Source organism: Barbus barbus (assembly GCF_936440315.1).
Source record: "Barbus barbus genome assembly, chromosome: 39".
In the NCBI taxonomy this organism is placed as follows: domain Eukaryota; kingdom Metazoa; phylum Chordata; class Actinopteri; order Cypriniformes; family Cyprinidae; genus Barbus; species Barbus barbus.
Genome location: NC_136717.1, coordinates 27,602,016 through 27,628,447, shown reverse-complemented (window position 1 = coordinate 27,628,447; position 26,432 = coordinate 27,602,016). Strand labels below are relative to the sequence as shown.

Sequence of the window (26,432 nt, the reverse complement as noted above, 5' to 3'; positions counted from 1 at the left end):
CGCTGAAGCCGCCGGGGATTGTGGGTAAGGAGTCCTGCAGCAGGACAGATGTTCCACCGAATCCAGACTCAGAGAACAGCTCAATCTATTACATTAACAAAATTACACTCCATATTAATATTCACTCTGACCCTTTGAAATTAGGATAATGAGAACAAAATGAATAATAATAAAATAATTAAAGAATAATTAAAGAAAAATTAAAAAGAAGAATTAGGAATAATAAATAAATTGGTTGAAAATCGATTGGTGGAAAAGAAGAATTAGGAATAATAACTTAAAATTTTAATTAAAATATATATATTATAATAGTGGTTTTATACAAAAATAAAATTATTAGTAAAATTAAAACAACAACAACAACAACAATTTTACACACACACACACACACTTATACACACACACAAAAATAATGTCATTATATGAAAATAAACTATTCATTAGAACAATTTGAACAAAAAGAAGAAAGAAGTAGAAGAATAATAATAATAATAATAGGGGTAATAAATAAATAAACATCATAATTTCTTTTACAAACCTGGAAGTGGCAGGAGTTTTCCAGATTTTCCTGAAATATTAAGCATACACATAAATAACTGATCTTGGGTCAATATGTTCCAGTTATAAAATCATAAGCGTCTGTATTTTCATATATTTCTATCATGTTCCAGCTAGAGAAATGAAACGCTCTGTTGATCAAACATCAGCAGTCCCTCATATTCTCCCAGCAGCGGTCAGATCCAGAGACAGTTCTCAGTGAAGAGCGACTCTCACCAGAATCACGGGGACGGCGGAGCAGATCCGGCTGTGAGACGAGCCCCAGTCCTCCGGGCTTCCGTACAAACCCTTCTCCAGAACATACTGCTGACCCGAGAACCCGGGGCCCTCGAACGCCACCCACCTACAACACATCCATCACATGCTTTCAGTTCAGAGCAGCGTCAACATTCTGCTAAACGGCTCTTTTCTGTTTCACTGAAGAATGAAAGTCCTTCGGGTTTGAAGCAGCATGAGGGAAAATAAATGATCATATTCCTTTAGAACTAATGTGAAGTAAAACTATCACAAGAATATTCACATGATGTGTCCCTGCAGCACAAAAGCAGTCATGAGTAACACAGGTATATCTGTAGCAATAGACAACAATACATTGTATGGATCAAAATTATACATTTCTCTTTTATGACAAAAATCATTAGGATATTAAGATCATGTTCCATGAAGATATTTAGTAAATTTCCTATCGTAAATATATCAAAACTTCATTTTTGATTAGTAATATGCATTGCTAAGAACTTCATTTGAACAACTTTAAAGGAGATTTTCTCAATATTTAGATTTTTTTGCTCCCTCAGATTCCAGATTTTCTAATAGTTGTATCTCAGACAAATATTGTCCTATCATAACAAACCATACATCAATGGAAAGATTATGTATTCAGCTTTCAGATGATGAATAAATCTCAGTTAAAAAATTGACCATTATGACTGGTTTTGTGGTCCAGGGTCACATATGAGAAGAATGCAGCAGCAGTTTTGGAGTAGAATTGTTCTGAAGGTCGTCAGTGTTTAATGCTTCACATTCCATGATGCCCAAACTGACATTCAACACAGAACAACTACAGTGTCTCCCAAAATAATGAGACTCACAGAGCCGAGACACCCACACACGTGCCTGAACAAATACAGACCTGCCTTCATGCATGCGTCCCACACACACACGCACACACACACACGCACACACACACACACACGCGCGCACACACACGCGCACACACGCGCACACACACGCGCACACACACACACGCGCACACACACGCGCACACACACACACACACACACGCGCGCGCACACACACGCACACACACACGCGCACACACACGCACACACACACGCACGCACACACACGCGCACACACACACGCACACACGTCTTTGCCTTTATTGATGTTCTTACATGATGTTTTTGTCTTTTTTCCTCAGTATAAATATCTAAACTTTAATAAATTAAGATATATTTACTGGAGAAGCAAAATGCATGAAAATGAAGTGAGTTTTTGCTTAAACCAGAAAAATATCTGCCAATGGGGACAGAAAAATGCACTTTAGATTCTAGATTCACTTTAGATTCTATGGAAGTTTGTTTCCGCCACTGTATTTTTCTTGGTATTTTTCACAATAACAAGTTTAGATCTCACTATTCAGACTTTTTTTTCTTGCAATTTTCAGTTTATATCTCGCAATTCTATTTTTTGGTTCTGCCATGGAGTAAAAAAATGTAAAAAGTAACTGTGAATTTTATCTTACAATTCTGACTTTCTTTTCACAATTCAATTTTTTCTTGTTTGAAACTCAATTTATTTCAATGCATTTATACCTTGATTTAAGTATGCTTACATATTTGTACTGAAAACAAGACTGAAGAAGAACATCAGATTTTGCAGCAGAGTGTGTGTGTGTGTGTGTGTGATGAACACTTCAATTTAAAACCAGAAACAGGCCTGTATGTGTTTAGACGTTTTGCTTGGAAGGCAGTACCCTTCACACACACACACACACACACACACACACACACTCACACTCACACTCACACTCACATTCACACTCACACTCACACTCACACTCACACTCACACTCACACTCACACACACACTCACACTCACACTCACACACACACTCACACTCACACACACACACACACACACACACATTCCAGTAGAACCGCATGGATTGTGAAAAGTGCTGCAGGACAAACTCTTTCTATCGTTTCACATTATTTGCATTTGTGCTCCTCTGTTGTTGTAATTTTCTGGCAGAAGGCCTTCGTTCCTCTGAACGACTATTAGCTCGAGGCGGACCTGTGTTTGAGTCACATGACCTGCTAGTGGCAGGAAACAATATGCATTTACCTGAACAGATGCGATCAGGAGTTCTGTGGAAGCACTAGCAGACGGAAACGAATGACATGTAACTTTGAGACAGTCTTTTGGGTCGGACACACACTTTTCTATTGATGAGCTGTCACTTCAGTGATGGACATCCTGATTGGCTGAAGAGAGTGCATTAGAGCCCGCCCACTGTTTGGTTCCAGGAATTTTTTTGTTGTCGATTTTTTCTCTAGAAACGATTTATTTAGTATTTATTGCTAAATAGTATATATATATATATATACTATTTAGCAATAATATATTATGGGTGGGCGGGGCTTTGTTGACTGTTCCACACAGCATCATGGGGAATGTAGTTTTTCCATCACAAATTCAGCTGTTAAATGCTGTCAATCTAGTTTTTTGTTCTGTTTTGTTTTTGACACAAAATAAGAAATAATAAAGGTAACTGTTACTTTTTAATCTCACAATTCTGATTTTTTCTCTCACAATTGCAAGTTTATATCTCAAAATGCTTCATAGGAGTGGGCGGAGCTAAAGCGCTCTTTCCGATTGGTGGAATTTTCTGAACAGCCTCATGGGTAATTTTCACCACTAATTCAGTCGTTAAATGGGATTATTTTAAAAATACATGTTGAAATAATGCAAACTGATGGTTTAAACAGAAACATATTCCATCGATTAACAATCCTGGAGCTCTTTAATGGTTTATAAGTTATTAAAAAACTAATTCCCTAAAGCGAGTGTTTACTTCTGGACTTTGTAATGAAGAAAGCGACTCACACTCCGGCCAGGACCTCGATGGAGCACGTCTGCGGGCCGTAGCGTGTGTTCAAGGCGTTATCCAGCGGCTGAAGGAGGTCGATGCTGACGCCGCGCTCGGAGAAATCCGGCTCACTAAACATCTTCATATGAGGGGAGGAGAAATCCTGAAAAACAAAGCATTTCATAGCCTTCGGTGTCTTAAACTAGAAAGCAGTTGGCAAGCATTTGGCGCTGGTTCCTCTATTTCCTGCTATTGTGCATCCAGAGCTCATAAACACCCCAGGTATGCCCTGATGGAGGTTGCATAACGTCTTTGGTTTGCGCTCATCTAATCTGCAGTGTTTACGAACTTCAGTGATAATGACTGATGGAGATCAGAGATGTGCAAATGCTCTATTAAGAATGAAAATGAGATGCAAAACTACATTGTGGATTTTCTGAATCAGTAACTGAGCTGGTTTCAGGTTCATCTGAACCCGATCACAGGTGTGTTTCTTAGACATGTTTACACAGGATGTGTTTATGAGTTCAAAAACAGCTGGACGGAGCGGAACTGAGCTGAACAGAGCTCAGTGTTTTTATGGCTGCACACACCGCTTTAAATGGGAAGAATTAAGGCAGGATTTCCAATTTACATTCGTGCACTTAGCAGACACTCTTACAAAGTGACTTTCCAAAGAGGAATAATTCTCCAAATTGGGGTTTGTGAGCTGATGAACAGATAATAATTAATTAAATCACAAAAATGTAAAATTAAATATTTGCTCTTATTTAAAATAAAAGCAATGAAAATAAAACACCAAAAAAATTAATATTTTATTTGTTTACTTGCATATCATCAACGAATTGTGAGCATGCGAATGTGCTGTTAAATCATTGAAATATGATTTTATTTTATATTGTTTAGTTTTCTACATATAATATTTTACTTCATATATATAGTTTTTTTCATATTCAGTGTTTTATGATGTTTGCCTAGTTTGTTTTTTGCTAGGGTAAAATAAATTGAAAAGCAATGGTGAAATTTAAGATTAAAATGTTTAAAAAAGGTTTAATTTACCAGTTAAATACTGCAAAGGAACTTAGCATTTAGAACTTAGCTTTTTGGAAAAAAATATTGAAATATTAACCTAAAATCTCACACAGTACACTGGACAAATCTGGTGAAGAGTTTACTTTTAAATAATTTTCACTCAGAAATTGCAAGTAAGTTTCTCAAATTATTACAAAGAAATAGCAAGTAACACATTGAATTTAAACGTGAACATTTTAAGTAAACGCTGAAATAGTATTTTCTTTTAAAACACACTCCTGTAATCTTTGAAAACTATTTTTTACAGTGAACTTAAATTAAATAAAAAGTGCTTCAGGCATCCATGAACTAAAAGATGCTTTTCCCATGCAAATGCTCCAACAGCTAAAGCACAATCTCAATTACAAGCACAATCAACTATTGGCCAATGGACAGCTAGTGAAGTGTGGTGACCGATGGCTAGTAAAGATGAGACTCACCATGAAGACGGGCCGCAGAGAGAGGAGTTTTTCCCCCGTCCCTCCCCAGTCTGTCCAGTCCAGATACTCTCCTTCCTCTAGAATGAACTGCTGCCCCTCGAAACCCTCGCCATCGTATCCCACCCACCTGAGATGAGACGAGAGTAAAGCATTCAACAGCAGTGTCGGGGGTAACGCATTACAAGTAACGCTACTTATCTAATCAGATTAATTTTTTAACAAGTAACTAGTAACAATGCATTACAAGTAACTCTAGTTACGTAATCAGATTACTTTTTTACAAGTAACTAGTAACGTAACACATTACAAGTAAAGCCCGTTACGTAATCAGATAAGTAACTAGTAATGTAATGCATTACAAGTAACACTAGTTGTGTAATCAGATTCCCTTTTTTCAAGTAACTAGTAATGTAACGCATTACAAGTAACGGACATTAAGTAATCAGATAAGTAACTAGTAATGTAACACATTACAAGTAACGCTAGTTGCATAATCAGATTACTTTTTACAAGTAACTAGTAATGTAACGCATTACAAGTAACGCCAGTTAAGTAATCAGATAAGAAACTAGTAATGTAACACAAGTAACGCTAGTTGCATAATCAGATTATTTTTTTTTACAAGCAACTAGTAATGTAATGCATTACAAGTAACGCCAGTTAAGTAATCAGATAAGTAACCAGTTACTGTAACGCATTACAAGTAACACTAGTTGCATAATCAGATTACTTTTCTTTTTTTACAAATAACTAGTCACGTAACGCTTTACAAGTAACGCTAGTTGCGTAATCAGATTACTTTTTTTACAAGTAACTAGTAATGTAACGCACAACAAGTAACGACAGTTAAGTAATCAGATAAGTAACTAGTACCGTAACGCATTACAAGTAATGCTAGTTGCATAATCCGATAAAACTATTTTATTTTTGCAAATAAGTAGTAAAATAACTCATTACAAGTAACACTAGTTGTGTAATCAGATTACTTTTTTACAAGTAGTAACGTAATGTATTACAAGTAACGCTAGTTACGTAATCAGATTAAGTAACTAGTAATGTAATGCATTACAAGTAGGGCCGGGACTTTAACGCGTTAATTTAGATGAATTAATTACACAAAAATAACGCGTTAAATTTTTTTTACGCATTTTAATCGCACTTATTTTTGCACCGCGGAACGTTTCTCACTGGATGAGTTTCGGCGGACCGATTATACTGGAGCACCAACTAGCGTTCAGACAAAAACAAACCACAGTGAACATGGACAAAGAAGCTGATGAGACCGCTTTGGTTGGCCCTGTGGATGGGAAATTTAAAAATCCATATGAAAAAACTTACTTCTCACTGTTCTCAGGTCAAATATTTATATGCGATTAAAATGCGATTAATTTCGATTAATTAATTACAAAGCCTCTAATTAATTAGATAATTTTTTTAATCGAGTCCCGGCCCTAATTACAAGCAATGCCAGTTAAGTAATCAGGTAAGTAACTAGTAATGTAACACATTACAAGTAACACTAGTTGCATACTCAGATTACTTTTTTTTTTTTTTTTTTACAAATAACTAGTAATGTAACGCATTACAAGTAACATCAGTTAAGTAATCAGATAAGTAACCAGTTACTGTAACACATTACAAGTAACGCTAGTTGCATAATCAGATTACTTTTTTACAAGAAACTAGTAATGTAACGCATTACAAGCAACGCCAGTTAAGTAATCTGATAAGTAACCAGTTACTGTAACGCATTACAAGTAATGCTAGTTGCATAATCAGATTACTTTTTTTACATTTTTTTTACAAAGAACTAGTAACGTAACACTTTACAAGTAACGCTAGTTGCGTAGTCCGATTACTTTTTTTTTTACAAGAAACTAGTAATGTAACGTATTACAAGTAATGCAAGTTACATAATCAGATTCCTTTTTCTTTTTTTCTTTTTTTACAAGTAACTAGTAATGTAACACATTATTTTTTAATTTACAAGAAAATATCGGAGTTACTTTTTCAAATAAGTAATGCTAGTTATCAATGCTAGTTCCCATGTATTGACAGACAGTTCTGGTGTTGCCATGTTAAGAGAAATCGGGAGTAAGTGCAGAGGCGTTGTGTGTGAACATGATCTTACTGTAGTTCTAGACTAAATGTCAACATAAATTTACTCATCTCACTCACACAAAAATCTGTGAAATGCAAACTCAGAATATCACGCAAACCTGCAATAATTATATATGTTAAATAACACAAGTATCCTTTATGTATTTAATCCCATTTTATTAACCAATGTCTTTTCTGCTGACCTTTGATAATGAGCAAAAATGACTTTAGATAAACTTTGCTTTTATGTTTGCCAAAAATAGAACTTTTATATTAAAAAAACAAGCCCAGTCAAGATGAAGAAAAAGTAATGCAGAAGTAAAGCAATGCATTACTTTCCATAAAAAGTAACGCAATTAGTTACTTTTTTTGGGAGTAATGCAATATTGTAATGCATTACTTTTAAAAGTAACCTTCCCCAACACTGTTAAACAGTCATTTTACCACAGTTAATGGAGGTTTTAAAGTTGTAGAGTTCAATCATTTAACCGTGATTTTCTTATTCTGCACTGGAAAACAAGACAAAACGCTAATATCAACAACATCCTTAAAGGGGTGATAAATTGAAGAATAAAAATGTTCTTGATATTTACACCTATGTTTTGAGTTTTTGATAAGGAAATCATCCTAAGATTTTAAGCGCACCTCAGGACACAATAAAATATTTTTAAAAAGTCATTCCATGATCTCTTTAAATCAACAAATATTTACTTCAGAAGCAAAATGTCTTAAGATATCAAGTCTTGTGAATTTATGCTTAAAACAAATATAAATATCTGCCAGTGGTGGCAGATATTTGATTCATTCTGATCACTTTTTAAGAAAACAAGACTTAATATCTTCAGTTATTTTGCTTCTCGAGTAAACGATGGTTGATTTAAGAATGTTCAAATGTTTGCACTGGAAAACATGACAGAAATACTGAGGAAGAAGATCAGAGTTCAGGACTCACAGGCCCCCGAGGATCTTCAGTGATTCCACACAGTTCAGTCTGTGATCGTCCGGGTCGCTCGGGTCTGTTTCTGTCCTGGTGAAGGAGAACACATCTCCCTGAACCTCCACGCATCGGCCCTCCAGACCGGCCTTCTCATACAACACGGCCTGAAAGAGACAGAGCGATGAAGAAAATCATACGCTTCCTCAGCGTTTATGTCCTGCTTTCCAGTACAAATATCTAAACACTTAAATTAAGTCTTCTGAAACATGTATCAAAAAGAAGAACAAGAACAAATATCTGTCAATGGAGTCAGAAAAATAATATTAATTTAAAGGCAAAAGAACTTTATTTCTCTTACTCCATTAGGAAGTATTTTTTCTTGTTTTAAATGTAAATTCACTTAATTTTGATACATTTCTGAGAAAACAAGACTTGTATATAATATATTATCATTATTATTTATTTTACATTATTATATAACATATAATATATATATTAATGTAAAATATAACATTTTACTTTATTATATATTATAATATATATATATATATATATATATATATATATATAAAATGTTATATTATGTTGTTATACAACATTATATATATATATATATATATATATATATATATATATATATATATATATATATATGTTGTATAACAACATAATATAACATTTTATATATATATATATATATATATATATATACACACACACACATAATTTGTATGGTATAGTATGTCATTTTTGTAGTGCTTGTTTACAATATAATATAATATAAATTGTGGTATATAATAAAAATAAAAAATTTGTAATTTCTATTACATATATTATTTCATTTTTGTGTTTGTTTAACCATTTGTTTTTTTTAGGGAAAAAAATAAATGCAAAAGCAAAGTAAACAAAATATATAATATAAAAATACTTCAAAAAAAATGTTATATTAAAAGAATTTAACTCAGAAATTGCTAGTAAATTTCACAAAAAAATACAAAGAAACGGCATGTAGCTCATTTAATTAAACGTGAAATTTTGAAGTAGAAAGACTGAAACCGTATTTCCTTGTAAAACATACTCCATTTTACTGAATTTTACTTTGAAAACTCATTTTTACAGTGTACTTGAAACAAGAACAAATATCTGCAATTGGGGTCAGAAAAATAAAGTTGTTTACCCTTTCAATTAAGTGGCAGAGATTTGTTCCTTTTTTAAGCATAAACTCATGTAAATTTAATGCATTTTTTTTAGAAAACAAGACTTCAGACTAAACAAGATCTTCAGTCATTGTGCATCTGCAGTAAATGAATGTTGCTTTCATAACGTTTCAATATTTGTACTGGAAAACAAGACAAGAATGCACAGAGGAAGAACATTATTTTTTTCTAGGTGAAGAACAAAAACTCACAAACCTTGACCGCGTTTGGCTTCTCGACCTTCAGAGCGCCCTGGAAAACAAGCAGATTTCTGATGAAACACTATGTGTCGACTGCAGACGGGTGAATAACGTTATGGTGTGAGTGCGTACCATTCGCAGAGGCCTCAGAGAGCCGACCACAGGCGACGAGAAACCCCAGTCCTCCGGGAACGGATACTCTCCGGCCTCCAGAACCGCCAGCAGACCCTGGAAACCCGGCTCACTGTAAACCAGCCACCTGCGGAGCAGAGAGCACAGCTGTCAATCATCAGTCACATGACGGCCAGATCATAACACATCACTCAACTCTATTAGTCACGCCAGCCACACTGGAAGTGACTTCACTAGTTTTTGGTGGTAGTAGTTACACCTTAATGACTCACTGACCAAAATCACATGCAAATAATAACAATCAGATAAGCAATGTTAAAAACATTAATGTCTGCTTGTTTTAAAAAAACTTTTTTTGTATATATATAAAATGTAGGTTTTATGGACATTTTCATTCTCTGTGACATGTTAAAAATGTTAATGCTTGCTTGTTTCCCTGAGGTTTTTTCCACTCACAAAAATTTTATGAAAATGAAAATATGTTACGTTTATATATTAAATATATTTATATGTGATATAAATTATATGAATATAAATATATACATGTAAATATTTTCAAAATATATGCTGTATGTGTGTATATTTATATATAAATAATAAATATACACAATACACACACATATAACAAACAAAAACTTTTATTTTGGATGCGATTAATTGTTTGACAGCACTAGTTACAAATATTAATGTTTGCTTGTTTTCCTGCGTTTTTATTCTTTACATAATCATAAAGGTCATGATAACTTATTATTTTCCAACAGTTCTTCTGGCTGTTTCTTTAAGACGCCTTTGTAAATTCCCCTGTGCATGTGAAATGACTTTCATGTCATGTTTTCTGTCATGTTCAGTAGTTTTTCATCCTTTAACAGAATACACAAACAAATAAAACTGATTTTTGTTACATTAAATGGTATTTCGATTTAAAATGCTGTACTGCTGGTTGACCTGGACAAACGCTGCTGCTGTAAATCATTCACCTCCACCCTCCTCAGCAATCTGTGATTTTCTCTTTCTATTCCTGCTAACATTCCTTCCATAGCTTTCATCTATCATTCTGCACTCTTCCTGATTTTTGTCTTTTCTCTGTGTTTTTGTCCTGTTCTGCCGTCTCTGTTTATCATGCACACACACTTTTCACATACAGTGGGCCTATAAAGACTTTGGACAGTTTTCAAACAAAACATTACAAAATAGAAATAATAGATTTAGTGCTGTGTCACTCTGCGAGACTGAAGTGTCAGTATCTGCCACTTTAGTCATTATTAGCATGCTATTTTCCCCTTTCTGTCTCTTATTAACACTACTGAGAGCATCAGCATGAGTTTGCTATAGTCTGAGTGCTGGATTATGTGGCTCTGATATTGTTTATATGGTTCAGCGTGACTAATGCTGTGACTCAAACGCACTCATAAAGCATAACACACTCATGAATCATCAGGAATCCAGTCATTATGCTCTCAAAGCGCCTTCACAACACTGGCCATGTACTGTACATACTGCATCTAAATTTGTTAGTCAGTTCACATTTTAGTACTCTGTTCTGGACATACACAGTTCAGTAATTTAAAGTGACCAGCTAATTTACTCTTTATGAGCTGAGCCCAAACAACAAGCTTAAATACGCTTAACAAGCGTTGCTTATAATAAGTGGACATAGCAACCCTTCAAGAGCGGCATCTGCAAAGCAGCTTTCCAAACATGAACAAAATATGACAGCTCTTTCAACGGTGGTTTCATTAAAATAGCAAAAAACAATGAGTCTTTGGTGGCCTTGATGTTACTTTAGTCAAAAATATCAGACGGTCCACTCAATGCAATTTTCATAATCAGAAATGTCCACATAGCTAGTTGCTAAGGTACTCAGAGTGGTTGGTAGGGTGTTGCTATGCGGTTGCTAGGGTATTCTGGGCGGTTGCTAGGGTGTTGCTATGTGGTTGCCAAGCTATTCTGGATGGTTACTAGGGTATTGCTATGTGGTTTCTAGGGTACCCGGGGTGGCTGTTAGGGTGTTGCTGTGCGGTTGCTAGGGTTCTACACACGGACGGTAAGTGTGGACATCCATGGACACTTCTGATGTAAAAAATCACATAATTCGGGCTGTCTCAGAACGTGGACGGCCGAAGTAAACTTTAAGCCGTTAGTTTTGCTTGATGTTCAACATGTTGCTGTTTTGATTGATTTTTAGCATGTTGCTATGTGGTTGCTAAGGTGTCCTGATTGTTTTTTAGCACATTGCTATGCGGTTGCTAAGGTATTTTGATTGATTTTTAGCATATTTCTTTGCGGTTGCGAAATGTGTTCTTTTGGTTTCACCAAGCATCACAAACAAGCTCAGTCACCCAGTTCTCCAAAACAGAAAGTGAATCATAACACAGTTTTTTTAAGTACTTCACTTTATCCACACACACCCAAGCAAACGCTCAAGGTCTAAGCAGGGCATGTTTGTCCACTTACAGACCACTGTGGACTTTGATGGAGCCGGTGCTTTGAGGATGGCTAAAACTGCCCACTTCCTCTGTGTCATCCACAAACTCAGACCCTCTGCCTCTGCCAGCAGGCTCAGTGAACAGCTCTATCTGGGGCGGAGTGTAATCCTGCAGACACATACAGGAAAGCACAGTGGTCACTCCCATCTCCTTTGACCTTCGGAAATCAGTTACCGCATTCAAAACAATCCTTTCAAGAAGGTAGCTCACTCTGACAGCCAGTCGAATTGAGCCAATGACCACAGGGGCAGATGTTTCTTCTGCCCATTGATTGGGCAGTTCGTTAACCCCTTCCTCTTCCAGAGCAATACATCGTCCCTCAAATCCTGGTTTCTCGTATAGTATCCAGCTACAAAAAGGCCAAAATGCACAGTTAAAACTAATACACTGAAAGGCCCATCATTCATGCATGGAGTTTTTGTTCTCCATAGATGCCCCTTACCATCCTCTGACCACTTTAATAGATATGACACTGGACAGTTGCATGTGTGTGGCATCAGGTTGATCCCTGTAGAACTCAAAGGACTGACCGCTGAATTGATGGTGATCAAATATCACAACCTGACAGACACAAGACTTCAAATTAAGGCCCAAAAAGTTAAAGCTGATGCAGTTTGCTCACATATTTAAAGCATTAATAAAATAAAATAAAAACTTTGCTCATGTTATGCAAACTGAGCAGGTTTTAATATATAATATTTGAAATTCTCTGTTTGGTTACGAGTTTGAAATGCTGGCAAACCTTTCCAGGACGTCGGTGGATTCCGCGAGCAACTGGAATCTGAAAGACAAAATATTGTGGTTAAGAGAGTAATGCGGGTAATTTTTTTGCAAATGTTTCATAATATTTAACCAAGCAGACAAACAGTCAAAAACATGATCCCAAAGATTTTACCTTTTGAACATGTTAAAACTTCTAATCTCTCACATTTGTCACATACAAATATGGACATGCATGAATAACAAGCAGGCATGCAGAGCAATTGCAGCTATGAACAAATACATATTTAGCATTTACAAAGAAAATACGGATTGGTGACTCATACATTTGGTAGTTCTCTCTGAGGTTTATCTTGAGGGATTTGAGCCGCTGGAACTACGGGTGCCGGTGGAATCGTAACTTCTGTGATCTTTCCATCAGCTACGTCAACAGCCTTATTCAGATCCACTAGACCAGGTATTGAGGCACTTTCTCTAGCCACCTAACCAGCACACACAAATATATACACACAGAGCAACACTATTGTGAAACATCACTTAACACTAGCTTAGTATATGAACATATGCAAGTGTGTTGTTGCTGTGGTCAGTGTGATGAATGAGGGATGGCTGACCAGTGGGTTGATCTTATTTGATGGTTGAGCGTTTTCAGGTTCCTTTGGAAGAAATTTCTCCAGGAAACTAGGCAACTTGATGTCATCAAAGGAAGGATGTGGTGGAGGAGCATTAGCATCTAATGTAGTTGTTTTCAGGGTCGGTCCATCAGGTCGTAGAACAACATCAGAACCAGTCTGGGTACCGTTGAGAAGCAGTGATGCATTAGTGTCTGTAAACATAGTGACTGGAGGGTCTAATGAAGTTATTTTCAAGTCAGGTGTCAGTGTAGGTCCATCATCTGTAGTAGGTTTCAGTACAACCTGGGAATTAGTCTGGGAACCATTGGGAGGAGTAGAAGCATCAAGGTCAGGTGTCATGGAAAGTCCATCATCCTGGGAACCAGACTTGGTACAACTAGGTGGAGAAGCATTAGTATCTGTTAACATGGTGATTGGAGGGTCTGCTGAAGTTGTTTTCAAGTCAGGTGTCAGGGTAGGTCCAATATCTTTTGTAGGTTTCAGCACAACTTGAGAACTAGTCTGGGAACCATCGGGAGGTGAAGGAGCATTAGTGTCTATAAACATAGTGACTGTGGGGTCTCTCGAAGCTGTTTTGAGGTCAGGTGTCAAGGCAGGCCCAATGTCCTTACTAGGTTTTAGAGTAACCTGAGAACCAGATGGGGTACCATGGCTGTCATTTTTAGCTAGGGTTTCCTCTACTGGGACCAGTTTGGCTGTAGTTGGGGCTAGCTGTGATTGTGGAGGTGCTGTAGACCCAGAATCATCATTAGGAGATAAAAGCCCATCTGAAGGACACTCAGTGGGGCTTAAAAACGCCATTCGTCTCCCTTTACTAGGGCTGCGTAGAATGCTGACAATAGAGCACCTCTCCAAACGAGACTTTGCCTTCAGTGGTTCTGTTGTATTTTCATCTGATCCTTCCTCTTTTTCTTCCTCTTCCTCTCCCTTTTCAGACTCCTTCCTTGCTCTCTGAAAGATCAGGGACCTCGTGAGGATGCTCTCTCGCTTTGGTTTGACCTCCGCCTCTTTGACTTCTGCAGCTTGACTCTTTGATTTTGAACTGGGAGGAAAATCCAAAATGAATTCCCTCCTTCGCCTCAAGCCATACTGGAACTCCTCTGGATCAAATGGTTTCTCAAAGTGGTCTTCTTTGATGGCAGGCATGGCAAATGGAGGTGCTTGCAGGCGATGTTTGTTGTGTTTGCGTAGGGGAAGATTGAATGGCATCGCGAGCCTTTTCACATTTGCAATGAAGTCACCTGAGTCAAACTCTCCCGATGTGTTCAGGAGGTTGGTCTCACTCACAGAGGAGCTGAGCTTGGGTTCTGGAATCAACAACTTCTTCTTTATAGGACCTCGGTGATCCACATCAAGCCAGCTAGATGGAGAGTCCCTGCTCTGAGAGGACCTGCTGGGTGCAGGGGGAATTTCTGGAAGGAGAAAGGGTTTGAGGATGAATTTCTTTTTTCTTGTGGATGGAGTCTCTTTCGCTGAGACTTCAGGAACCGAGGTCTTTTCTGGTGAAGGTGTGGTCTTCCTACTGTCACAGTCTGGTGGTGATATTGTCTTTTCTTTGGATGAAGAAAGTGGAGTTATATTATCTCCATTGATAGAGGTTAGCGGGAAAGTGGATGATGCTGGTAGTGGTGTGGTCCTCTCAGTTTTAGTAGTGATATCAATGGAGACTGGTGGATTGGTTGAAGCTGGTTGAGTTGCAGCATTTTCTTTAGTTGTGGCTGGTGCAGGTGTGGTCTTGTCATTAATTAAGACTGATGGTGGTGTGGTCTTGTCATCACCTGAGCCTAATGAAGTGGAGGCAAACTCTACGGTTGATGATGCAGATGGTGTGGCCTTTTCATTACCTGAGCCTGATAATGTGGAGGTTGTCTCAGTAGTTGGTGCTGGTAGTGGTGGCTTGGCTTTTTTATTGGATAATGCTGTTGGAGGCATGCTCTTTTCATTAGCTGATGCTGTTGGAGGCGTGGTCTTATTAGATAGGCCAGGCAAAGTGGAGATTGTCTCGTTAGTTGAGGCTGATGGAGGTGTGGTTCTCTCATTGGTTGAGTCTAATGAAGATGTAGTTTTTTCATCAGTTGAGGATGGTAGAGGTTTATTCTTGTCATCATTGGAGCCTGAAGAAGTAGAGATTGTCTTAGTGGTTGATGCTGGTGGAGGTTTGCTTTTGTCTTCACTGGAGCCTAACATAGCAGAGATTGTCTCAGTGGTTGATACTGGTGGAGGTGTAGTCTTTTCTTTAGTTGAGGCAGTCAAAGTGGAGGTTGTGTCATTGGTTGAGGCTTGTGGAGTTGTGGTCTTTTCCTTAGTTGTCCTTTTGTTAGTTGACTCCGATGAAGTTGTGTTCTTTTCATTAGCTGAGGCTGGCGGAGGCTTGTTCTTGTCATCACTGGAGACTAATGAAGTGGAGATTGTTTCAGTGGTTGATGCTGATGGAAGTTTGTTCTTGTCATCACCTGAAGTGGTGGGAGACCTAACGGTTAATGAGGCAGATGGTGTGGTCTGTTCATTAGTTGAGCGTGATAATGTGGAAGTTGTCTCAATGGTTGGTGCTGGTAGAGGCGTGGCTTTTTCATTGGCTGTTCCTGTTGGAGGTGTGGTCTTTTCATTGGCTGATTTTGTTGGAGGCGTGGTCTTTTCATTGGCTGATCCTGTTGGAAGCATGGTCTGTTCATTAGCTGATGCTGTTGGAGGCGTGGTCTTTTCATTGGCTGATCCTGTTGGAAGCATGGTCTTTTTGTTAGCTGATGTTGTTGGAGGCGTGGTCTGTTCATTAGCTGATGCTGTTGGAGGTGTGGTCTGTTCATTGGCTGATGCTGTTGGAAGCGTGGTCTGTTCATTGGCTGATCCTGTTGGAGGCGTGGTCTTCTTGCTAGCTGATGCTGTTGGAGGCGTGGTCTGTTCATTAGCTGATGCTGTTGGAGGCGTGGCCTTTTCATTGGCTGATCCTGATAGAGGCGTGGTCTTTTCGCTAGATGATGCTGTTGGATGCATGGTCTGTTCATTAGCTGATGCTATTGGAGGCATGGTCTGTTCATTACCTGATGCTGTTGGAGGCGTGGTCTTTTCATTGGCTGATACTGTTGGAGGCGTGGTCTTTTTGCTAGCTGATGCTGTTGGAGGCGTGGTCTGTTCATTACCTGATGCTGTTGGAGGCGTGGTCTTTTCATTGGCTGATCCTGTTGGAGGCATGGTCTTTTTGCTAGCTGATGCTGTTGGAGGCGTGGTCTGTTCATTAGCTGATGCTGTTGGAGGCATGGTCTTTTCATTGGCTGATCCTGTTGGAGGCGTGGTCTTTTTGCTAGCTGATGCTGTTGGAGGCGTGGTCTGTTCATTAGCTGATGCTGTTGGAGGCGTGGCCTTTTCATTGGCTGATCCTGTTGGAGGCGTGGCCTTTTCATTGGCTGATCCTGTTGGAGGCGTGGCCTTTTCATTGGCTGATCCTGTTGGAGGCCTGGTCTTTTTGTTAACTGATGCTGTTGGAGGCATGGTCTGTTCATTAGCTGATGCTGTTGAAGGCGTGGTCTTTTCATTAGCTGATGCTGTTGGAGGCATGGTCTGTTCATTAGTTGGGGCAGGCAAAGCAGAGATTGTTTCATCAGTTGAGGCTGGTGGAGGTTTGTTTTTGTCATCAATGGAGCCAGTTGTAGGAGATATTGCCTCAGTGGTTGATGCTGATAGACCTGTAGTCTTTTCTTTAGTAGAGGCAGGCAAAGTGGAGGTTTTCTTATTGGTTGAGACTGGTGGAAGAGTGGTCTTTTCATTAGTTGTTTTATTATTAGCTGAGTTTGACGGAGTTATGTTCTCGTTATGACTGAAGACCGTATCATCGGTTGAGGCGGGTTTAGCGGTGACCTGGCCAGATTTCTCGGTGGATGCTTCAATGGCTTTGGATGACAAGGAAGTGGGCTTCTTTTTTGCTGAGCTCAGAGGTAGATTGTCATTATTGGATGGTATTTCAGGTAAGGTATTTTCAAGGCTAGAGCCAAGTGTATTTTCTCCAGACTGTTTAAGACAGTCATAAACCTGTACAGAGAGTATATTGCCATTCACTACGGATGTCATTTCGGTGCTGGTGATTTTACTCTGGGTTTCTTTGGTGCCTCCCTTTTTAGTATCAGTGCTAGGCTGTTGTAAATCCCTTTTATTAGACACAGCCTGTGTTTTCTGTTCCTCTACGCTCTCTGATTGGTTCTGTAGGGGCAGCCCATCTCTTTTGGGACCGTCTCCTTCTGTAGGAGGTGAAATTATGGCATCCATATGGTCATTTTGGTCTTTGACCAGTGCAGGGTTTGGTGTTGCCGGTGTCCTACTTGTAGAAGTGGTGTTTTCTTTACTCTGATCAGACAATTCAGAGTTTTTCTCTGTAGTCTGAGTTTCTTTACCCTCACTGGTTGCCCTAATGGTTGTGTCTTCTTGCCTCCCAGCTGAGGTGTCCTTTGATTTACCATGTTTAGTCATCTTTGTTGTAATTCCTTCTTCTACATTCTGCTCGGTTGGCTTTGATGTGCTGACTTCAGTACTATGTTTGTGTGTTTCATTTTTTTCTGTAACAAGGTTGTTTTTCTCATTCTGATTGGTAATCTCAGCCAAATGGTGTTTTTCTCTACTCTTTTGGCTCATCTTTGATGGTCTTTGTGCCGATTTTGCGTCACTCTCAATGGTGTTTTCCGCTTTTTTCTCAGGTAAGACCAGCATATCCGTCTCACTCCCTCTGTTTCGCATGGCATCTTTCCTGGAGGCTGCAGCGCTGTTATTGGCTGGCTCAAAGGAGTCTTTAGAGCTGGCCTCCTTCAGGTCCTCTGGGGATGGTGGTTTCTCTCCTTTTGTCACAGATGGATCTGGTTTCCCTGACTCTCCAAACAATGTGTTTACAATCACGTCTCTGTTTCTCTGTCCCACTCCTTCTGAGCGCTCTTGAACAGGCTGCTTTTTGTTGATGTTTCTCTGTTTCTCTTCCGTTTTTGAGTCAACCTCTGTCCGTTCTGTCTTCTCTTCATTTGAGCTGCTTTTAATTTCTTTAGAAACTTTTGTGTCCACGTCTGGAGACTTTGAGTCAGATTTTTTCTTTGTGCTTTGCATCATTTCTGCTACTTTCTCCAACCTTGGAGGGACTTTAGGTGATTTGCTTGCAGCCTCCCAAGCAGAGTTGGGTCTTTCTTTATTAGAATACTGCTCTGTGATCTTTACAATGTCTACAAGAGGTTTGTCCTTAACCTCCTGTTTACCCTGACCCATTTCTTGTTTGGTGGGGCTCAGCGGATCTTTGGCTCGACGTCTTTTAGATCGCGAGCTGGCCCGGTTTGGCGATTTCACCTGTGGTGTCTCATCAGTAGGTAACGAAACCATTGGCAGAGAATCCAGCTCTTTATTCCCAACGTTTGAGTCACTTGTGCTCTCCGACAATGCAGGTGTGCTTTGTGTTGCATTATGCGATTTGAAGTCTGTTCGAGCCATGTTTAAATGAGGCTTGGATCTAGCCGTTAGCTCTCCACTGGTATCTCTCTTTGCTGTAGATTGTTCAAAACGTCCAGAACAAGATATTTCAGACGTTTTTGAATGTCCTTCGTTCAGCGTGCGACCAGACGGCAACGTCAGCTTCTCTTCTCCCCTCCGTACTGCATTGAAATTCATCGCCCTCTCTTTAACCGTTTGGTTTGGAGGTGCGGAACTGGACCGCGTTCCGGCACGTTCTGTGAAAAGATGACTGGCCACATTTCGAGCTGGAGAAATGTCCAGGTGACGCAGGTTTGTGGAGCTGTTAACTGCATTGGTGGCTCCTCTCTCAAACAGACTGATCTTGTCTGCGATTCGGCCCTTGAACTTCACATTGGTCCCGTCCACTCTGTCCTCTGGACATCTGTAAAATAAGAAAGAATAAAAGTCAAAACTGGTTCGAATATCAAGTTCACACACTCGAAAAAATGCTTGGTTAAATACAACCCAGCACTCGGTAAAATATTGGCAAACCCAGCAATTGGGTTGTTTTCAACCAACGGTTGGGTTAAATGTTTAACCCAATCTTCTAGGTAGTAACCCAACTGCTGGGTCAAAACGACCCAATCGCTGAGTTCGCCCATATTTTACCCAGTGCTGGGTTTTATTTAACCCAGCATTTTTTAGAGTGCACTATTCATATTCGCATCCACCCCCTTCATTAGCTGTTGACTCATTGTTTTTCTTTCCTCTTTCTCTGCTCTTCCTTGTTTGTTCTCTTCAGTTTATTCTCTGCTTGAAGCAAGCCACAAACCCATTAAGAAACTGACTTCCCCTTTCTTCATTTGCCTTTTCTGGAAAAACGCTTACATTGAAAGTGACTCATGCTGCAAGATAAAATTTCAAAAGCTGCACTACACTTCACCCTCGTGACTTACTCTTGGTGTTCTTTCCCCTACTTTGAAAGTGAATGAGAGATGACTGTTAAGCTCCAAAAAGCAAAAAAAGCATAAAAATGCATCGTAGTTCTGACTCTTGCGCAATCTTCTTAAGTAATATATCGTTGTGTGAGGGGAAAGCTATCAGCAAATAATAAATGCACTGCAAAAGAAAGTTTTTCTTCCTTAGTATTTTTGTCTTGTTTTCTGGTATAAATATCTAAATATTCTTGGATCAAGATGCATTTACTTGACAAGTAATATGACTTAAAATGCCAGTCTTGTTTTCTAAAAAAAAAGTATCACCATTTTGTTAGTTTTTGCTTAAAACAAGCAAAAATATCTGCCAATGGGGGAAGGTAAATAATCTTAATTCAAAGGCTAAACAAGATTATTTTTCTTGCCCGATTGGCAGATATTTTTTCTCGTTTTAAGCAAAAACGAACAAAATTTTGATCATTTTTTGCAGTGTGGCATGCATTTTAGTCTGTTTCTCACTTATGACTGGAATATAGTGCAAGATTCATAGTTATGCCTTTTTTGTTCTTTCTGGAGTTTGACATTGCAGGGTTTCTGCAAGATTTATGAAAACAAATTTAAAACTTAAGGTTATAATTAAGGAATAAATGAAAGGAAACACAATATGTCAGCATGTTCTAAAAATGTAAAAGTCTTAGAACACAATGAGATGTATTAGCAACACTTTGTTTTCCAGTGCAAATGTCAAAAAAGTGTCAAGTTGAATGCTATAATGACATTAAGTTTTTTGAGACATTGATCAAAATAGGGTGAATTTACGATAAAGGACAAATATCTGACTACAACAAGTTAAAAGTCCCCACTGATAAATATTTGTTCTTGTTTTAGGCATATAAACTTTCTTTTGTTCAATTTCTCCAAAAAAACAAGACTTAATTTCTTCACTTTAACTTTCAAGTAAATCTATGTAGATTTAAGGTTGTTTAGATATTTGTACTAAAAAACAAGACAAAAATACTGACATTTGCAATGCATGCCATATTTAATGCAATGAATTTATGAATTCTGCTCCAATTTAAGACCTTTTAAGGCCTTGATTCGTGGAAGTGTGAGTTAAGACTTTTTCAGACCTGCAGAAACCGTGCATTAAACATCACTTTCACTGAATGGAAAAGAACATCTTGAATATCCTTTAAAATATCTCCTTTTGCTTTCAGCGGTTTGGAATGACACTTGTTTTTAGGTGAACTGTTCCTTTAAGAGCTGCTGGTGCATACAGTAGACAAATGCAAGGCTGACATCTAGAAAAACTGGCATTTAACTGTGTAAACACTTATTGTTATGAAAATGCCTCTTGTCAATGCAGGGAGCTGTTGGTCCAGGTCAGGAACATTAAACAACAGGTTTTGTTTTTAATCTATGACTTTACAGCCCAGAGGAATGACAACTGCCTGATAATGACCTAGTAAGAGAGCATATTTCACAACGTGACACATGATGTTTTGTCCTGATAATCTTTAAGCAAGATTTCACACGTTTACATGAAGCACATTCAACTTCAAATACACAAACATTTGCTTTAAAACACTGCAAAAAAGATTTTCTTAGTATTTTTGTCTTGTTTTCTAGTATAAATATCTAAGAATTCTTGAATCAAGATGCATTTACTGGACAAGTAAAATGACTTAAGATATTATGTCTTGTTTTCTGTAAGAAAAAAACCCCAAATTGTACTGGTTTTTGCTTAAAACAAGCCAAAATATCTGCCAATGGGGCAAGAAAAATCATCTTAAATCAAAGGCTTAACAAGATTATTTTTCTTGCCCCATTGGCAGATATTTTTACTTGTTTAAAGCAAAAACTAAAACAATTATTTTTCCAGAAAATAAGACATAATATCTTAAGTCATTGTACTTGTCCAGTAAATGCATCTTGATTCAAGAATTCTTAGATATTTATACTAGAAAACAAGACAAAAATACTAAGGAAGAAGAGTTTTGCAGTGCATGTCTTGCTTTAAGAAACAGCAACAACAACATAATTTTGTTAGTTTTTGCTTAAAACAAGGCAAAAATATCTGCCAATGCTTGTTTAGCCTTTGATTTAAGATTATTTTTCTTACCCCATTGGCAGATATTTTTTCTTGTTTTAAGCAAAAACGAACAAAATATTGATAATGTTTTTCAGAAAACAAGACTTTTTGTCTTAAGTCATTCTAAATGCATCTTGATTCAAGAACGTTTAGATATTTATACTAGAAAACAAGGCAAAAATCTTTTTTTTGCAGTGCATTTCTCAACGTGCCGCGTGATGTTTTGTCCTGATAGATTTCCCACGACTTAAATTCAAGCCCAAACAGCAACTTTTGCTTTAAAAAAAAGCAGCTCCCAGATCAAATCAAATACAAGAATTTAGTTTTTTGTTATTCCTGTAAACACAGCCATGAACAGGTTAAACAGGTAAATTTACCTGGCTCTCTCATCAGATCTCGGCCGTTTGGTGTCTTTAAAAGTCTCAGTTTGATCTTCCCTTTGCTCCTCCGAGGTGACCACCACCTTTTTAGCGAAGACCACCTCGCTGTGAGACACTTTGATGCTCCTTCGTTTGGATTCAGAGCTCTCTGTTAGCCTCACGACCCGTTCCTCGTCCATATCTGTATAAACCAGTGCTGCTTGGACGAGTGAATCCGAATCCGCGTCTTCGCTCAGGTGCGCTTGGACCCATTCTGCTTGGAAGACATCCTCGTGGTTACCTGAGTTTGGCGCTTCTGCTCCGGAGGCTTCTGGGAGGCTTTTTCCCGTCTCCTTAAAAGCCGAGTCAGTGCATGTCATTCGCGGGCCACTCGTCAAACTGGTTGATTCAGGGCTTTCAGACTGGGGATTGGTTGGGGATTTAGCCCCGCCCCCATCTCTGTGAGAGCTCCGCCTCCTCCTGCCAGATCTCCTCCTGCCCATTTGGTCGAGCTCAGGTGGCCTTCTCCTCTCAATCGACCGACTGCGCTTGTTTTTTTTGCTGAGTCTCAGATGTTTGGCATTCCGGTCGAGGGTTGGGCTCGTCTCTGCTGGATCGCTCTCACCTAGTGAGGGACTGTGTGTCTCGTCTGCGCTGGTTTCTCCGTGGTCCTCCTCAGGAGCCTCCTCTTGCTGTGTTTGGGAGGCAGGATCATCTCCGCTGGACGCCGGACTGCCCCAACCCCACGACAGCCAGCTCCCGATGCGACTCAACACACCTGGACTGTGCTCCTGAGGACTCTCAGCCTGCAAACAAACACATGCCAAACACGGAGTCTGATCTGGAACACTCGCTAGGAGGCAGAAATGAAGAGGCAATATCTGACTTCCAGGGGCATTTTTACCCCTTTGACAGTTTTTATGCATCTGTGTTGTTTTTATGTCTAATACTTGCACTACCAGTCAAACGTTTTTGAACAGTAAGATTTTTTATGTTTTAAAAAAAAGGCTCTTCTGCTCACCAAGCCTGCATTTATTTGATCCAAAGTACAGAAAAAACAGTAAAATTTTGAAATATTTTTACTATTTAAAATAACTGTTTTATGTTACAATGTAGTTTATTCCAAAGCTGAATTTTCAGCATCATTACTCCAGTCACATGATCCTTCAGGAATCATTCTAATATTCTGATTTACTGCACAAAAAACATTTATTATTATTATTATTATTATTATGTTGAAAACAGCTGAGTAGAATTTTTTTCAGGTTTCTTTGATGAATAGAAAGTTCAGAAGAACAGCATTTATCTGAAATAGAAATCTTTTGTATCATTATAAATGTCTTTATCATCACTTATAATTAATTTAAAGCATCCTTGCTAAATAAAAGTATTAATTTCTATAATCTCCCCGCCCCCCCCACAAAATTATACTGACTTTTATTTTTTTTTAATTCTAGATAAATGCTGATATTTGTATCTTTCTATTCATCAAAGAATTCTGAAAAAAATTTACTAATCTGATTTAAATATTGATTATAATAAAAAAATGTTTGTTGAGCAGTAAATCAGCATATTATTATGATTTCTGAAGATCATGTGACACTGAAGACTGGAGTAATGATGCTGAAAATACAGCTGCAGATCACAGAAATACATTATATTTTAACACATATTCACATAGAAAACAGCTGATTAAATAGTAAAAAATATTTCAAAATTGTACTGTTTTTGCTGTACTTTGGATCAAATAAATGAAGGATTGATGAGTAGAAGAGATTTCTTTAAAAAACATTAAAAATCTTACTGTTCAAAAACATTGGCTACAGACAAAACAAGCTAAGAAAAAATGAGCTAATGGGTTAAGAAATTCAAAATTAAGAAATAGTTAGAAAATATCAAGTTTAAATAAGCAGAACTGTCACATTTGAGTTTTTTTGTACTCATACATGTTACCTGCAGTCAGTGTTGGGTGTAATGCATTACTACTTGATTAATTACTGTAATTTAATTACTAAAAGTAAAGTAATGGATTACTCTGAATTGTTCTACTTTCAGTTACTTCTGATGTCATTTCATTACAGAACAATTTGATATAAAATAACAGTGGATTTACCATCAAATGTCAAGGTGTATGTTTTTAATGTAAACTTCCCCCTTAAATACTTTAGTCTGTCACAGAATAATTTATGCAATTTGATATTATTTATGTGAAAGAATTAAAAGAGCAAATGTCTATCCTTGTATTGTTCAACTGGTCGAGATTGACATTGGATTTAAAAAGAAATTAGGAATAAGTGCTGCAATACTTTTAGAGTTATTAGTACATAATCTGATTACAGCGTTGAAGATGTAATCAGTAGCTAATAATTATTTATACCTGTTTCGGTTGAACTGGTTTTTTACCTGATCTCAGATCAATTTTATGAATTCGTAGACATTTTTAATGATTCATTCATTAAAAAAGAGGTTAATCGTTTCTGAATGGCCTCTTTAGACAAGTCTTCCATAAAACAAGCTCTGCAAATTAATAATTGATTTATGCAGTTTTGTCCTGAGTTTTCTTTGTGTTCAATTGATTCAAAGCTTCGAAAAGGTTTGTTTCTCCCATCACTGGTTAATTGTTCAATAAATGCTAACATGATCATTGGAAATGTTTGAATGAGAAGACAATATAAAACATTTAATATAACTGTTCTCAAACTAAGCTCATGCTCGAAATCATAGTCTAAGGTTAAAAATACAGAGACTGTCCATGATTTGCTCTGACTTTAGCCAACAAGCAGAGTTGAGTAAATTGAGTAAAACCTGGAAAAAAGATGCAGGATTTTGAAAAATGTAAAACAAGGATGCAAAATAGACAATAAAAATAGAATATTCTGCATTATGTCTTGGTCACTGACTACAGATGTATGTAAATGAGTGCTGCTGTCATTAAAGCAAAAGACAGACGAACCAAACACAAAGACATTCTCAAAACGGTCATTTTTCAATTTAACTTCTCACTCGTGTTATGGTTTTGATATAGTTTGTAATGAAAAAATGTGTTCAGAAATGCAACATTGAAGCATATCCACAAGAAAATCCCACTAACACTCATAATAATCTAAAATCTGCCATATATCTGCCATTTAATCAGCCTCAGTCTTATATCGGCTCATCTTACAGATGTTTATAAAAACCCCCAAAAACAGACATAAATCCCTGCCCTCAAAAAAACATATATTTAGTTTCTGGTATTGTTATCACTGTCATCAAAGATTAAAGGTATAGTTTCCCCAAAAATGTAAATTCTGCTATGGTAGCCATAGTTTAGAAAATATACTATTACAGTCAATGGCTGCCGTCAACTGTTTGATTACCAACATTCTTCAAAGTATCTTTTTATCAGAAACTCATACAGCTTTGGAACAACTTGAGTTTGAGTAAATTATTAATTTTTTTTTTTTTTGTGAACTATCCCTTTAAGGAGACATTATGCATTATAAAAACAAGTATTTTGGGATTGGCATCCGAAGGCATTATTTAAAGTTTGACTTTCTGTCTAATAAACTTTAGCAAAGTGTTCCAGAGAGTTCTCTCTCTCTAGAAATACAGTCCAGAAGTCTGAAAGAACATTCAAAGACGCGGTGATTTTATCTTAGACGCTTCATTACTGGGAACAATTAAAAACTGAGACAAATATAAATAAGCAACAAAAGATTCTAAAGTATTTCTATGTTATTATCACTTATGGAATATCACACAGTCATTATTCATCGAGAGAAACTCACGGTCCGGTTCGGCGAGCGAAACACCCAGAGAAGCGCGTCTTTGGCGAATTGATCCAGCCCTGCGGCTCACAGAAGCTCCGGATCGATAGAAGCGATCAGACGCGCGGATCATTAGAGAGCGCGAGCGTTCATTATTAGTGCGCTGCAGGACGCGCGCGGAGAGACGCAGGCAGTGAAGAAGGAGGCAGAGCTGGATTGGGTTTCAGAGGATCAGATGAACCGAGTCCAACACAAAGAACAAGAGCACATTCAGAGAGCCCTTCAGACGCGTTTCTGAGCTCTAAAGCGCATT

The 26,432-nt window shown here is 37.9% G+C and overlaps 1 protein-coding gene across 1 annotated transcript in view; it reads right to left on the bottom strand.

Moving 5' to 3' along the window:
• The window catches only part of crybg1b (crystallin beta-gamma domain containing 1b), a 36,877-nt gene extending 10,586 nt beyond the window's left edge, over positions 1–26,291 (bottom strand). Inside the window, exons 1-16 of the mRNA XM_079398744.1 lie at positions 26,141–26,291; positions 22,389–23,176; positions 13,549–19,426; positions 13,261–13,416; positions 12,957–12,995; positions 12,657–12,775; positions 12,425–12,563; positions 12,183–12,322; positions 9,729–9,855; positions 9,613–9,648; positions 8,216–8,364; positions 5,164–5,290; positions 3,670–3,815; positions 775–901; positions 539–568; positions 1–85 (exon numbers count right to left, since the gene is read on the bottom strand). The exon at positions 1–85 is cut by the window's left edge and continues 28 nt beyond it. Coding sequence (XP_079254870.1) covers positions 1–85; positions 539–568; positions 775–901; positions 3,670–3,815; positions 5,164–5,290; positions 8,216–8,364; positions 9,613–9,648; positions 9,729–9,855; positions 12,183–12,322; positions 12,425–12,563; positions 12,657–12,775; positions 12,957–12,995; positions 13,261–13,416; positions 13,549–19,426; positions 22,389–22,873 — 7,783 coding nt within the window. The 5' untranslated portion in view covers positions 22,874–23,176; positions 26,141–26,291. The remainder of the gene's footprint in view (positions 86–538; positions 569–774; positions 902–3,669; positions 3,816–5,163; positions 5,291–8,215; positions 8,365–9,612; positions 9,649–9,728; positions 9,856–12,182; positions 12,323–12,424; positions 12,564–12,656; positions 12,776–12,956; positions 12,996–13,260; positions 13,417–13,548; positions 19,427–22,388; positions 23,177–26,140) is intronic.
• Between the last annotated feature and the right edge of the window lie 141 nt (positions 26,292–26,432).